Source organism: Rissa tridactyla, chromosome 1, assembly GCF_028500815.1.
Source record: "Rissa tridactyla isolate bRisTri1 chromosome 1, bRisTri1.patW.cur.20221130, whole genome shotgun sequence".
Classification (NCBI taxonomy): Eukaryota; Metazoa; Chordata; class Aves; order Charadriiformes; family Laridae; genus Rissa; species Rissa tridactyla.
The window spans coordinates 182341778-182357334 of record NC_071466.1 but is presented as its reverse complement, the minus strand read 5'-3'; the positions used below and the strand labels follow the sequence as shown (position 1 = coordinate 182357334).

The following is a 15557-nucleotide window of genomic DNA, read 5'->3' as shown; positions in this document are numbered from 1 at the left end:
GACTAATGCTTCACTTTTTTAGTGAAATCATCAAGGATGATTACAATGAAATGGTTCATAAAAAGGCAGAGGTTGTCATCAGGCTGGATTTCTGCAGCAGAAACATTGAGAAAGCTGAGAAAATGTGAGTAGAAGCACTACACTGAATGCATTGATTTTTCTTTATCAACTTTAATGACAGTAGTATTTTAAGTTATGTTTATTTACAGGAGTTTTGCATATAAAAGTTGAATTTGAATCAGCATGGATTTGCTGATGGCAGTGACTTAAGCAGATTCAGTAAATACAATTTACTCAAATTAGAGAGTTAATTTTGCTGCTTAACCTAGTGGGAACAAGTAATTACTATTGAGTAGTAACCATATGTGTTCTTTTACTCCTTTCTTCTCTGACTTCCCTCATTTGCTGTTGTTGACTTTAGAAGCTATAGGAAAGCCTGGACAAAGAATCAAATAGCTTTCCTTTCATTAGTGACTTAGTGCTTTTGTCACTGAGTTTGCTTGTGTGCATTTACAAAGGATGACTTTAAATACTGCCCCTTTCACAGCTTTAAGACCATAGCATTTTCTGCATGGAAGGAATTTTAAAGTTGAAATATAACATAGAGCAGCTGAAAAAAAAACAAAACAAAAAAACCCCACAAACCCAAACCAACCAAAACCCAAAGCTGCATTAGGGCATCACTACATCACAGTGCATGCGCATAGAGGTGCCAAAAGTTAAACTGCACAGGAAGTTCTACTTTTGTCATTTTTTTCAAGTGCATGACTGTTATGTTGATTTTGTCTATTTTGGTTAATTTAAATAGCAGTGGTCTGTATCACAGAATTTCACGGTTGCCCATATAGACCCATTTAGATCTATATAGTAGTAAGTTTTTTAGAGTGCTTTCTTCAAAACTGACAAAATTTATTATAAGCAGCAACTAAAGAATTGTAATCTTTTAGCATAGGAGTCTTCCAGGTTTCAAAGACCGCAGAAGACGCTTATTTCTCTTGTCTTCCATTCCAAGTAAGCAAACGTTTTCCAGCAAATGTCAGACTCTTCTGCCCTACCTCTTTCAATCAAGTGCTGTCTGTAGGAGATGAGATTGCACCATTGAATTCTCCTTCCAAGTTTCATTTTTTCTCTCTCACAGTCTTTGTTTCATCTCCGAGTCCCAGGCAATGTCCAATTCTCATTCACATTCCTTTCCACTTTTAAAGTGTTCTTTGCAGTGTTTTGTTCAGTCTTTCCACAAACTAACATTAGCTCCATCTTTAAGGTGTGTTATCCTTAATGCAGACTGATACAAACTTTAAACCCTGGCTCTTTTCTACTCAATTCAGCCTACTGCCAGTCTCCCCCAAATGCTGTCTTGGTCATAGGGTTCGCTAAACTTGCTTCCAGGCTGCTCTGAAAATAGAGATGCCTGCAGGACGATTAATGCATGCATGTAAAGCCATTGATTTGCAGAGTAGACTTAAGAATAGACTTAAACCATGTTGGAGCTGCTATGCATGTACAAATTGAACAGCTTGTGTGTAGTAATTATGGATACCCAAGGATTTTTCAGACTTGCTGTGTGCATGCCAAACTTGTACAGACTGATGCATCTGGGCTTTAAGGTACTTGCTTTAAAAAAACCCAACACAACAGTGAAACTAGCAACGTTGATAACTAACAAGATAACAGTATACCTGTGTAGCCTAGTTACAGATCATCAGGGCTATAATCCAAATTTTCCTTCAAGCCAGTTTACACTAGTTGACAGGACTGGTTCTTGTTCACTCTGTATTCGATTCACATAGCTTCTTCCTGCATTCTGCCAGGTCCTCACAGAAGGAAGCTACTTAGCTCAGAAGAAACCGCTGTAGGTTCTGATTTGTGACTAGTGCATTCAGCAGTGTTTCAGAGCAGCAATTTGAACAAAAATTATGTCCACTTCCGAACTGGAGTAGTTCTCATGTGAACAGACATTTGCTGCGTGTTGGCACATGGTCTTTCGGCCTCTTACGAAAGGGCAGTATTTTCAGTTTATTTGCCTTCAGAAGGCGTTTATGGAGTTAGCAAAGGACACGTCCTCTTGTTTGTCTTCCCTTTTCAAGGCTGGGCTTCAAAGCATGACAATGCAAAGCTTTTATTTGAAAAGGTAAACAAAATATTGAACTTGAGCAAAGTATGTATTTTTTGAAAGCAGCTGGGCTGGTTTTGATGTGTTTTGAAAAATAAAGTGTGCCTGGGACTCAACAGGAAGAATATTGTCCTGAATGATTTATTTGGCAATTCAGCTATGGTCATATGGAAAGTGTCGTTATGAACTGATGGTGGTACTAATCCAGCCTCTAAGGTTTTGGTAACCCAACCAACCCAAGATTTTGGTAGCTCAGCCTTTTTTTTTTTTTTTTTTCACAGAAGAGCATTTTGGTGCACTGGAGTACTAGTTTGTTGTGTGTCATTGACTACTTCAAGTAACTTTCATTTGGTAACTTTTTAAAAATTATTTATTGAGAGAAAATGGTTTTTCACTGCCTGTTGAGTACAAATAATAAGGTTAGAATAAAGAAGTCAGGAATGGAAGTTTCAAACTTCTCCTTAACACTTCAAATAGTTCATAACTAAAATGTTTCCATTCTTAATGGCCACTTGAGGTTGTCAGTGTTTCATGGTTGCTGCTTGACAGATACTATATCTCATATAAAAGAAAGATAATTATTGTTAATCTCTAGATTCAAGGAATATTTTGAGTGTATTCACTGCTGTTTATTTTCTTTTCTAACCGTGCTTTTTTATTTTCTTTTCCAACTCTCCTTTTTTTTGTGGTCAGATATGAGAATTTGATGCAGATCAACTTGGAAGCATCAGAAGTGGATGAAATTTCAGAGATACACACAAAACTGTTGCGGGTAAGTATCTTACAAAGCCTGTGTCATTCTCAAAATGGTGTTTCTAAAGAAAGAGCCAAACACACGATAACACAGGTTTTTCTGTGAACGACAGCTCTGAATTTTCAAAGTCAATTCTAGACTGCCAAGGACTGTTCAAATGCCCATACTGAGATGTGGATATCTTACTGAAAACAGAGTAATTCTTTTTATTAGCCCAGAGTAGTGAAAATAATAAGTTCCTGAAAATACAGTCTCATTTTCAAACATAGGTGAGTAAAAAATTGTAACCATGAAGTATATTTTACTTTGATGGGTTTTTTCCCCACTTCCTTAAAGAATTTTAAACTACTTTGTTGGCTTTCTAAAATGATAAATACACAAACACACTTCAGAGTGATCTGCTTTGAAATTTGTGTAATGTTTCCAGACAAGTAAGGAAAAATTGAAAATAACTTTACACGCTGGTGTCCTAAAATTCTCCATTCTAAAAGCAAAAGGTGGTTAGTTTTTGTTTTGAAGGTTGTATGAACCAGTAGAGAAATAAAGGTATGAATTATGTAGATAGTCATTACATGAATTCTTAACAAACTAAAAGAACAAGTGTGGAAATAAATAGGGAATATATGAAAGGTAGGAACTTATCATTGAAAGAAAATAAATCTTAACTAACATAAATGCCAGCGTCAAAGATGATTTTCTTTAATAATACCATGTTTTATCCGCTTTTAGCAAAGCATAGGCAGATAATTGGGCATATTTCTTTAATGAAGGTCAGCGAAACAAATGGGTCTATAGCATTAACGTGCTCAGTCTGTTTTCAGCCTCAAGTAATTTTTTACTTTAGCCAGTGGTAAGATTGAACTTTCTTGCTCTTATGTAGCTCTCCAGCTCTCAGGGCACAATAGAAACTAGTCTTCAAGATATCAAAAACAAACTTTCTCCTGGTGGTTTACTGGCTGACACCTGGGCAAATCAGGAAGGCATGCATCCAAAAGACAGAAAGTGAGTAACTGTATTAATTGTTTTAGTATTATTGAGTTCTACATTGAGTTGTAGTTATAAAACTCATTAATAGGTTCTTAAGTTTATATATAAATGTCTCATTTTTTTCCTTTTGTCACTCTAGTCCAGAAAGGCTGCAGGCACTGCTATGTTCCATCACAGATATTTATTATCAGTTCAAAAAAGACAAAGCAGAACGAAGTAAGTAACTTACTTGATTCACTTTTAACATAAACTGTAATGGAAAGGACAGGTCAGTCCTTGTTCCGCTAGGATATTTGTGGTAGGAATGAGGACTCGGCAACAGTGAATATGTCTGTAGGTCTTCCTTAGTGAGGTACCATCTTAAAGCCCGTATGAATGAAATGCCACTATTAATCTTATAAATTTGAATTGCAAGACTGAAGAGGAGAAAAAAAAAGAAGTAAATGACCACTTTTACCAATCAGGATAGGAGAAGGAAACCATAAAGGAAATGGGTAAATTTTTAGTGGAGTTTTACGTAAGTACAGCTAACAGAATTAAACTGGTAATGTCTGTCATCTGCTCTGATCCTAGGGCTTCCTTATAATGAAGAACAAATTCACAAGTTTGACAAGTAAGTTTTGAAGTTACCTTTGGGAAATGCTACATTTGCTTTCAGGTCCTTCAGCTGCTCTTGCCAATAACCTCTTTTGTTGATTTTTATTTTAAATTATAACCTGTTTAGGACTGCATTTAAAAAAAATTCCTTTAAGTATCTTAAATACGTAGGAGTGTCAGCATATAATAATGAGGTGCTTTCTGGCAGTGGAGTTCCTTCACTGATAGACCTTCTAAATGTAGATGTGAAATACCTGTTTGTTATCTGGGCATAACTGTCCTACAAGAGGTACGGGTTTTTTCCGGGTTTTTTGTGGTTTTTTTTTAGAGGAGGAAGAAGCCCTCAGGAAGAGTAAAACGACTTTGTAACTAGGGTGGAGATAATTTTCTACAGATGAATAAAATACGGGCTAGCTGAATGAAATTCTGGAATGATTTAGTATTCCAGGAAATACAGCACGCAAAATAAATTTCAATGTAGTTCTCCATACATGTTTAAAATTGTCAGTTATGAGAGGTGGCCACAATAAGTGTCTGCATGTAACCTGGGTGTCTAGACTGCCATTGGGCTCCACTGACTCTACCGACTAACTCTTGAGCAGCTGTAAACAGCTGCTGTGCTCATGCTGCTGGACCTGTCTCAGGATTGATTTCAGTTCCTCATACACAGATGCCTAATACTATTTAAGCAGGGTATCTGAGACATGCTTTGAGATTGGGAGGTAGGACACAAGACAAATGGGAAACCTACACCTTTCTGAACAAACAGTTGGAAGCAGGACATCCTTGTGCATCTCAAGTGACGCTAGATGCTTATGTTTAAGTAATTAAGTTATTCCCCTAGTGGCTGGTTAGTTGATTGGTTCCCTAGACTTTGCTGAGTGCAATGTGAATTTACACCCTGCCTCTGTAGTTTTCTCAAAATTCATGCTGTTACTACCACTAGTGTGACAATTCACTGATAATTACAGATAGAAAGCTAACGTGCAGAAGGCACTGGTATTCTCACAACTCTTCCACTTGATTTTCCTATAGCGAGAGTTAAATGGAATAACTGCCAAGTGGAGGGAAAGTTGCGTTAAGATAAAGCACAGCAGGGGCAGGAAATATGTAAGACAGATCTTGATATACTAAAAAAGACATGGACACATCATTGTCCTGCAACAGCAAAGGGCTGAATTTAATGTAAGAGATAATGTGAGCAATAATCTCCAGTCATGTGTTCATAAGGATATGGTTGGAGAACAGGCAAACACTGGAACACAATCCGTAGCTCATTTTAAAATTGCACTCCCTCAGGCAGATTAAAGAAATTTTAGGGCTTTTTCCACTACTCAAACTGCGTCCTTGCATTAATATATGAATAACTTTAAATAAATAGGCTTCATTTTCATGGTTTTGAATGCTAATGTATCTTCTACCACAAGTGTCTCCTTGGGATTGTTCTGGTATCTTTGAGATCCTAACTACATCTTATTTTCTATGACTCATGCCAGAGAGAAATGGCAGTGGTTTTTGTTAAGAACTGCGTGCCATTAGCAACAGAGGCTGGCCTTTACAACGTTTACCACTAGATAGACAAGGAAGCAGCACGCAATTCAGATTTTCTTCTGGTCGAATGACGCCTGATGACAATCCAACTACACTCCTGCCAGAATTTGATTAACCAATAGCTGTCATGCAAGACTTAATGGAATACCAGAAGCAGGTGTTACATGTAGTGTCCCAGTATTTTGTCCCTTAATTTTCCTTACTGGTGCATGGTAAGGCTGTTACACTGGGATTGCTGTCTGCAACACTAACCAGAATTGGGTTTTGTTTTGCTTTCCTGTCCTTATTTGCTTGCTTTTTTCTCCTGTCATAAGTTTAGGCTGACACAAAAATCCTGGGTTTTTTTCTTGCATGTATATTACTCAGCACAAAGGATTATTCATATATGCTGGAAGTTCCAAGTATCTGCTGAAGGCAAATAAGAAATAATAAGGATTTCTGTCATTTCCATTTAGAATTCCTTTTCCATAAATATACCTGCTTGGATAAATACTGACTTGGAGAAGATATTTGACCATTTGTTCATATACAAATAATTGCAACTAAATGCTTCAAATAATTATTTTTTTTCTCCCTGCTAGGGAATATTTTTGAAACACAAACTGTCAGTTCGTGCGGTGTGTTGAGTTCTTGTACATTACAACAGCATGAAGAAAGGTGGCTAAAGGGATTTTAAGTCTATATAGCTCTTCTCCAAGTTTCATAAAGTAAGTTAGAGGAACGGGGTTTTGAAAGCAGTGTAACACTGTTCCGGTTGTTTCTGTGTTACAGGCAGAAGCTGTATTTGCATGCTACAAAAGCCATAGCTCTATTCAAAGATGAATGTGTCAGCAAATATGATGCATTTTTGGACAAGGCTGAGGACTGGACAAGGCAAGCTATTGATTTTTTTTTTAATAGTTGGTAATGTTCACTGCACCACTTTTATAAAGGAAGCTCTTAAAAGCAAACTTTTTTTCTTTTAGGAAAATGCTTCACACAAGGAAGCAGTTACTGGCTCTCACCAACCAGTGTTTTGATATTGAAGAAGAGGTATCCAAATACCAGGATTATATAAATGAGGTAGAATGCTTCAAAACTATGTAAAGTCTTTGCATAGATAAAAGACTACTCCCCATGGTTTAATGTCAATGGTGTTGTTTACAGTGGGTCTTACATTAATGCAGTCGTATTAATGCAGGCCTGCATGGTTGCAGTGTTTGGTCTATAGTGGCTTCATCGCAGGTCTCAAAGTGGCATAAAGAGTGGCATAATTTTTTTGAATTCTGACTTGATTTTGGAGTTTGGGGGGGATTTTTAGATTTTGATTTTTTGGTGGGGTTCAGTTTTTGAGGGTTTTTTTTGTGGTAGTGTTAGCATTCCCCCCAAAAAATGTGTGCAAATGGATGTGGGTTCACTGAAAAGTGTTCTGTGTAACTGTTATCATAAAGGTATCTGAGCATCTAGAGAATTATTTTAATACTCTTATGAAGCATAAAAACACTACTCCCGTATTCAAGATTAGGGGATACGTGCTAAATTAAGGCTGCTGGGGACATGGAAAAAAATGTTTTGTTAAATTTGGATGGTGGGTCTGTGGGATGCAAGCTTATCAGAATTACATCAAAATCAAGAGAATGAGAGCATTTTCATGCAGTAAAATTATTATTTTCTCTACAGAAAATATAAATTAAAGAAGAGCACGCGAGAGGTCAAAAGCAATTGAAGAATGGTGGAGAGCAGCATTTTACTTGTTATTTCTTTGGATTTTAGTAGCACTACCAAAGTCAGTTATTGAGTAGGATCCTGTTGCCTTAGGATATCTGCAAACATAACAAATAATTCTTCCTGTTGAGAGTTTTTTATGAATGTATAAGACAGTTAAGAAGATGGAACAAATCAGGGAACTATAGGTCGTGTCAATACAAAACTTGCCATGATGATCTCAACTTGGGGAATATCAGCCACCTTAATACTGGATTTTAGGAGGCATCATAGCAGTGGAGAATGTAAAGAAGGATTGTGAGGTGGACATAAAGATACATACGACAACTTACGTTGTAACTTACATTTCCTTTTCATCTATTACAGTTACAAGATGCTCTGCCACAGAAAATGTTTGCAGCTTCCAGTGGGGTGAAACATACAATGAATACAGTCTATCCAAGCTCAAACACATTAGTTGAAATGACTCTTGGGTGAGAATTCCTTAATTGGATTGATGTAATATTCTATAGCTGTTATAGAGGCAAATTGAAAAAGAAAATAATTATAGTGGACTTAGTGATTGCTGTATTAAAATCAAGAATTTTATATTGCAGGAAATACTTCATATTGCTAAAGTGGTGGTACAGATTTGGGAGTGAGCAGGGGACAACACCAATATATCATCAGTCACTTTTAGTAAATACCAACCTGTTATCTGTCCCTGATTTTGTATGTAATGACAAGTTGCTGAAAGCTGTCTGGTGGTGAGTGATCATAGCAGATAACTGTCTCTATAAAAATTGTTACCTTTCTTTCACTTCTTGTTACTACAGTATGAAGAAACTAAAGGAGGAAATGGAAGGGGTTGTTAAAGAGCTGGCTGAGAACAACCACATTTTGGAAAGGCAAGCAATTGTTTTCCCTTTTTGGGCTGATACTGGGAACGGGCTTAATTTGGTACATTTTGTAGATCCAGAACTTAAACTAAGGGATGATTCTGTAATCTCTTTAATTGTAAATATATTTTGAACTGTTAATCTGAGGTGTAACAAAAAAAAAGGTATTCAAAACCTTGAAACATTACTGTAAAATTATTCTGATACAGCAATCATGGCGGTTTAGTTCCATGTTACTTGTGTTTAGCTAATACAAATACCTGTTGCACAGACAGAATAATTCTGAAATTAAACACGATACTGTTGCACCAATCCAGTGGTGCTCCTCACTTTTAGACGTAATTTTTAACAGCTGTGGAATTACACCAATCTGAATGAATGATTTCGTGGTTTTCGGATTGCCTAAGTAAAGTGAAGAGAAAGAGGCCAACATAGTTCTCACAATCCTGATTATCACGTACAAACTGACTGTCATTTTTTCCAATTATGTTGATGATAAAATATATAAAAATAATGATCTTCTGAAAGCTTCAGGGTAAATTGCTGGTGCAGCTGAGCTTAGCTTCAAGCTGAATTGGTTTGGTTTGGTTTTGTTCTCCACACCCAGTCCTTTCTTCTATCTTCTTTTCACATAGAAAAGTTAGATACAAACGCGTGTGTTGGCATGTGGCAAGGGAAAGGAAAAACCCTTAAATAAATTATAATGAATTAAGGATTGATTCTATAATCTGGCCAATCACCTAAGAATACACTGTTTTTTCATTTTAGATTTGGTGCTTTGACTGCAGATGGCGGCCTGCGGAACGTGGACTGTATCTAGCTTTCAAAGGACCTGAAGAGGACTTGTAAATTTTTTCAGAGGGGAAAAAAATACTGTTGGGACATTTAAAGGCAGATAATAAATCTGTATCCAGAGGTTTTTTTCCCCTCTACAACTGTAGTATTAAAAAATGTAAATATGTATAATATGTAAATATGAAAGAAATATATATCTTTTTTTGGTCCATGTTAGGATAGAATTACTCCTGGCAGGGAATTTAGCTCCTTGGGGGATCTCTGACAAAGTCCTAAAGGCAAGTGTGTTGTTAATGAAATTGGCATTTTTTTGCTTTGAATATTGCCCTTTTTGTCAGAATGCGATTTAGTCTTTATTGCAAGAGGACTTCCAGAACTCTAAACATTATGAATAGTCTTTAAAGGGTGTTCTGAGTTTCCTTTAAGCACCACTGTTATTGCAGAGTCCAGCTGAATGACTCTGATCATCACAGAACATGTTTTAAATGACATCTTTTGAAATAAGTGTGAATAGGGACTGAAAGCACAGATAGGACTGAGTGGAAATGCATTTGTCTTTCCTTGACAACCAAACTGTTAGTTCACTTCTACTTGAGAAAACAAATTCACAAAATTTTGTGAAGTTCCTCTCCATATGTGGTGCTCTGTTGTCTGTAATCATTTGACTGCTCTGTATATAGAAGTTTTGCACTCCGGGTTGTCAGACTGAATATAAAACCTCCTTTTTTAAAGTAGAGTCTTTTCAGAATTTCCCTGAAATCTTGTTGCTCACCGCAAGAGAAGCGGGTTCTTGAAATAGCTTTTTGAGAATCCTGTTTGCAGGCATAACTTTTTAAAAAGGTTAAAAATCCATATTAGGAGAATTTGCAGGCAATTAGTAGACTAGATAGCATCATGCCTCACTAGTAATTGAATATTGGAAAACTAAGTTACTGGTGTAGTAGTACTGAAAGTACTACTCTCAGTACTACATGATTAGGTTGCAGAGAAGCAGAATGAAAGAGTCTGCTCCAAAACACCTAAGAGAGGAGAAAGAGAAGAGGAAAACAAACAAAGAAAAACATCCCTTACTTTGTTTGGATACTACAGGTGTCCTTGGTTGTTTCAGCCGAAGAGCATGCAAATATTGCAGGACTCATTCTTTCCTTGTGGAAACCTGGACGTGGATGTCCAGTGGTGTCCAATAGCACTTCTAATTGCTATATTACATCTGTAAGAAGAGCTTCACCAACTACATATAGAATTTTCCATAAGTAATGGTGAAACATTTAGGTGTAAACTAAACAGCAGTAATCTGTGATAGCACCTGATAGTTTTGTGATGCTTATTCCCTGCTTACATGTTGAGGTCCGAATAAAAAACATTGCCATTGCATTTTTTTTTTTAGTATTTGAATAGAAACTTATGAAATTTATAATTGATTCTTTCATTGTTAAAAGAAGAGGAAATTCACTGCCTTGATGTCTGAGACCTGCTTTCCAGTGTCTTGGTGAGAATCAAAGATTAAAAGGGAATTCAGATGTTTTTACACCCACACGAGCAGCTTCTTTCTTTGCAGGCTTTGTCCCCAGAAAAAATCTAGCTATGCAAAAGGAGTGCAACAGTTTGCTACGTGTTTTTCTCCTGATTAGCCGTGGCATTCTCAACTGTTTGTTTTAAAATACTGGAATCATGTCTAACTGGAGTGTTTTAATGCCTGCTTGTACACTTGTTCATTCATGTCCACAGTCTCACTGAGTGTCAGTGAAACACATGCATTAAGTGTTAAAAGAATTGATTGGGCTTTTGAACTGTGCAAAAATTACATTTTTTCCCAATATTATGTCTGTAACACTTTGTTAATTTTGCAAGAAATGAAGTGTTAGCTGAAATACATAACTGTCAACTTCTTTATACTGAAGCAGTCTGAAAAACAAAGTTAATTGCAGTAACAATATAGTCTGTATATTGAAGTACGTGTGGCATTCTTTTACATGATTGAAAATGTTATATTTTATGTTCATTTTAAACATTGCTGGTTTTAGTGTTGCTAAATACATCAGTAATCTTAATCTTGTTAAAATTTCTTTTTCTAAAGCAATTTTAACTCAGCAGTAGCTAAGGAACTTGAAGTAATCAGTTCATAATTTACTGATTATGTTCTTATGAAGCAAATATATTTTTCACGCCAAAGCATAGTGTATAATACCATGAATTTTTGGCTCAAACTAAGTGTCCTGATACTCTCAGTCATGCTACTGATTTGCCAAAAGAAGTAATAGAAAGTAATATATGGTTCTTCCTCCTCAAGCTGGTTTACTGGTTTTGGGGGGTTTAGCTTAGTATATTAATTATCTGTTACTTGAACAAACCTGTTTTCATATGAACTGTGAAAATGCATGAGTGAATGACTTAATGACATAAATACATCATCAGCCACTTACTGTACAGTGTGTGCTTGCTTCTGTCTCTTTCCATAATTTCACTTCTCTTCATTTCAATATTATCGTATAATTTTTATTCCCCCATAAGTATGATACGAAGCCTTGAAATCTGATGTAGCGAATTGCAGCGTGGTTTGCATTAGCCAGCTCTCCAGAAAGAGTGTCCGTACAGCGGAATCACTAGCACAGGCTGTATGGTAGAGCCACTAATCCTTTTTATTTATTTGTTAACCACTGCTGATACCTGCTCTCATCTAAATTAGTTCTCTGTAATTGTGGCAAAATTCCTAGTCCCTGCTCAGTGTGAAACAGTCCACTGGTGGAGCTCAGTCAGTGCTAATTTAGTTTATTACTGTAGAAGTGGTAATCATAGAATAATTTTGGATACAGTATTATGACAAGGATTTAAAAGGCTGAATGGAAAAAGTTACTTTGGTGTGGTTTTGGTTTTTTTAAAGCTCAAAGCCTAAGAGGGGAGATGTGGAGTAAAGTGCAGTCACATAAACTTTTGGGGGTAAAATTAAACACGGAACTATTACTGAGTACTTGCAGAGCCTGCTGTTCCTGTGAAACCCCTTCCAGGGAAGGCACCGCAGTTGGTGTGGCTGCCACGTGTGGTTACCTAAACTGGGGATGACTTCTAGCTGGGGACCTGGGAAATCAATGGGATGGATGCTCTGTGCAGAGGAAAGCTCAGTTTACCCATGACCAGCCCGACGACGAGTGCTTTTAAACTGGCTTGGCCAGAAAAGTTGATACTGGCCACCTGAAGATAAGTTAGGGGAGAAAAAAAAGAATGGCCAGGGTCTGGAAAACTCACCTGAGAGGGACTGGGGAAAAATGGGAGCTGGCTGGCTGAAAGAAGATTGGAAGAAGGGGGACCAAAAGTCTTCAGTCATCTAAAGGCTGTTCCGGAAGATCAGTGTTCACCACCATGTCTGTGATGAAAGCATTAGAGGTTACAAATATAAATATTAGTTCAAGAAACAAAAAAATCCAGACTACAAGTTTGGAAAAGTCCTTCTCATAGTAAAGAGGGTAAAGTGCTGGAACAGATTGTTCTGGGAATTGGGCAATACTGATGACAGAGGGGTTTTAGGAACTGGTTATCTCTTTGGAGCTCTTGTGGCTGATCCTGCCATTGGCAGAATTTTAATTTTCTGTGCTCTACACAGCTTTTTTTTTTTTTTTTTTTTTTTTGTTATTTGTTCCATTGATCACAAAAAAATCCAATAGGGGTAGTGTGCCTTGGGGGAATTTGCTATATTGACACTGGTACCAGCCTGGCCAGCAGTGGTTGTGCTTGTAGATGTCCACTGGGCCATCTTCTGGAGAACTTTGCTTCCCATTGATGGAGACTGACGGCAACAGGTACAGCTGCTGGTGTGCTACGCACAAGGGCACGGGCATACAGCAGTTGTTCAAGGTTCTGTTCTGCTGAAAACCTGCACAAGCGTTGAAGTCTGTGACTACCGGGGCTTCCACAACCTTCAGAAGCTGATGAAGTGCATCACCGGCTCCTGCCAGCTCCCCGGGTGACAGTGAGAGAGTTGCTTCAGCATCTGGAGTACGTGTGGATATGTTAGAGGTTCGTTAGCGATTGTGGAGCTGGTTGCGAGCAAGTGAATCCGGCTGTACAGCCCTGCGCCGTGCTGGGGAGAACAAAGTGGGGCACTTTGAGCTTGGCAGGCGCGTTTGCTAACTCATGGTGAGCGCAGATGACGCCAGCACCATCGTGCTGCTGCTCCTGTGGTGACGGCCAGTTTCAGATTTAAGAGGACAGGAGCAGTTTGCAATCTTTAAAGAAAGCGGGTGAAAAGACGTAACTTTTTCTCCCCCCCGTTTTCATTCCTTGGAACCTTCTGTGTGAATGTGCAGGTGAATTGTTCATAAATCCTGTTTCTCCACATCTTAAAAATGCCTTAATGCCTACATCCCACTTTATACCACTTAAACTCCGTGCAAGGCTGCAGTAAACCAGCCGGTGTTTCTAACGCCTGGGAGACGCGACAGTTCCACGTACCAGTAAGTCCTCTGCAGGTTTGACAGATCCGGGCTTTACCTCACTGACGCTGCTGTCGCTTTGCCCCCAGCTCGTTACAAAAAGGGACGCGGGGCTCGGGGGAGCGACCGGCGGGGTCGGGGCCCGCCCGGGGCCCGCCTCTGCCCCCGGGGGCGGCGGCGCTCACAGTTCCCGCTGCCGCGGAAGGCGGCGTCTCCCTCAAACGCTTCCCTGGAAACTTCAGCTTGGGAAACAAAAGCAAAAAACCAAACCAAAGCCGCCACAAAGCAGTGTATTATCGGGTCTTAATTGTTTTATCTGCGGTAGTAAAACGTACCTCCTGGAAACGCTTCGCATCTTCTGTTTGTAACGCGCGTTATCAGTGAGCGCCTCGAAAACGGCAGGAAAAAGCGCTCCTTTGCATCCCGGCGGGAGCGGGGCCGGCACACCGGGAGCCTTCCAGGGCCGCCGCCCGCGGCTCTCCCTCCGTTGCGCCGTGAGAGGGAGCGGGAGGCGGCGGCGCTGAGCCCAGCCCAGCCCAGCCCCGCCGGGCGCCGGCCGCCAGGTCGGGGGAGGACGCGGCGCCGCTGCGGTGCTGTGCGGCCCCCCCCGTCGTCCCCCCCCGCCGCCGCCTCCCGCTCCCTCATGTGCGGGAGGCGTCCACCGCCGCCCGCCGCGGCCGCTCGGCGGGGAGAGGCGGGCGGGCAGCGGCCGCCGCACGGCGCTCCGCATGGCGGCGGCCCCGGGCGACGGCGGGGAGAAGCCGCCGCGGGGCCGGGCGGCGCCGCGGCCGATGTTCCCGCAGCCGGTCGCTCCCGCCGGCATCCCGGGCCCCGCGTACGGCGCCGGCCGCCGCCGCCCGCGGCCCCGCCACGTCCGAACCATCTTCCAGGCGGCGGCGGAGCCCCCGCACCGCTTCGGTCCGGCGGCGGCGGCGGGAACGTGGTGCGACCTCTGCTGCCGCTTCGTCCTGTCGCAGGGCCTGCGCTGCGCCGGTGAGCGAGCCCGCGTTTCCCAAAACTGAGGGTTACGCGGCTTTGGGAGGGGTTGGGGCGGGGGGGGCTCGGTCCGGTGTCTGCCGCTGGAAGCGTGTTCCTCGCCCGGCCCCGACGGGAGCCTGGGCTTCCCCACACGAAGCCTCGGGGCGTGAGGGATGATGGCTCTTCGTGCTGGATGGCTGGCGTGGGGTGATAGCATGGCATGGGGTGACAGCATAGCCTGGGTCCAGTGTGATCCAGGTCAAAGCACCACATGTCCACCCGACGGGAAGGGGATGCGTAGTATTATACCTGTATTTCACTCTGAGGGTGGAGAGGCACTGGAACAGGTTGCCCAGGGAAGCTGTGGATGCCCCATCCCTGGAAGTGTTCAAGGCCAGGCTGGATGGGGCTTTGAGCAGCCTGGTCTAGTGGGAGGTGTCCCTGCCCATGGCAGGGGGGTTGGAACTAGGTGATCTTTAAGGTCCCTCCCAACCCAAACCATTCTGTGATTCTGTGATTACAGGGGTGTGTGGGTAGTGCCGCTCCAAAGTGTCCTTGTGGCTTCCCACCCCTGGCAAAAACCCTTCAGTCTTCTCCCCTGCCCGGTCCTTCATGTGGGAGGAGGCAGCTGCATCTTGGAGTATTGCATGTCCCAGGGACACACCACCTACATGTCCTTTCACTCCCTGGGCTCTGATTCATAGTAGCCAAAGGTGGGTTTACCCTGAGTAGAAAACAACTTTTGTGCTTTTCAGCCCTTTGATTACCTCTGG

General features: G+C 40.9%; 1 protein-coding gene across 2 annotated transcripts in view; it reads left to right on the top strand.

Moving 5' to 3' along the window:
• Window positions 1-11806, top strand: part of TBK1 (TANK binding kinase 1) — a 30760-nt gene extending 18954 nt beyond the window's left edge. For both annotated transcript variants that reach the window (XM_054213780.1, XM_054213790.1), the window contains exons 12-21: window positions 23-124; window positions 2807-2885; window positions 3748-3869; window positions 3994-4070; window positions 4428-4467; window positions 6774-6875; window positions 6968-7064; window positions 8073-8179; window positions 8522-8593; window positions 9353-11806. In XM_054213780.1, the coding sequence (XP_054069755.1) occupies window positions 23-124; window positions 2807-2885; window positions 3748-3869; window positions 3994-4070; window positions 4428-4467; window positions 6774-6875; window positions 6968-7064; window positions 8073-8179; window positions 8522-8593; window positions 9353-9404 (850 nt within the window). In that variant the 3' untranslated portion in view covers window positions 9405-11806. The remainder of the gene's footprint in view (window positions 1-22; window positions 125-2806; window positions 2886-3747; window positions 3870-3993; window positions 4071-4427; window positions 4468-6773; window positions 6876-6967; window positions 7065-8072; window positions 8180-8521; window positions 8594-9352) is intronic.
• Window positions 11807-15557: the final 3751 nt, after the last annotated feature.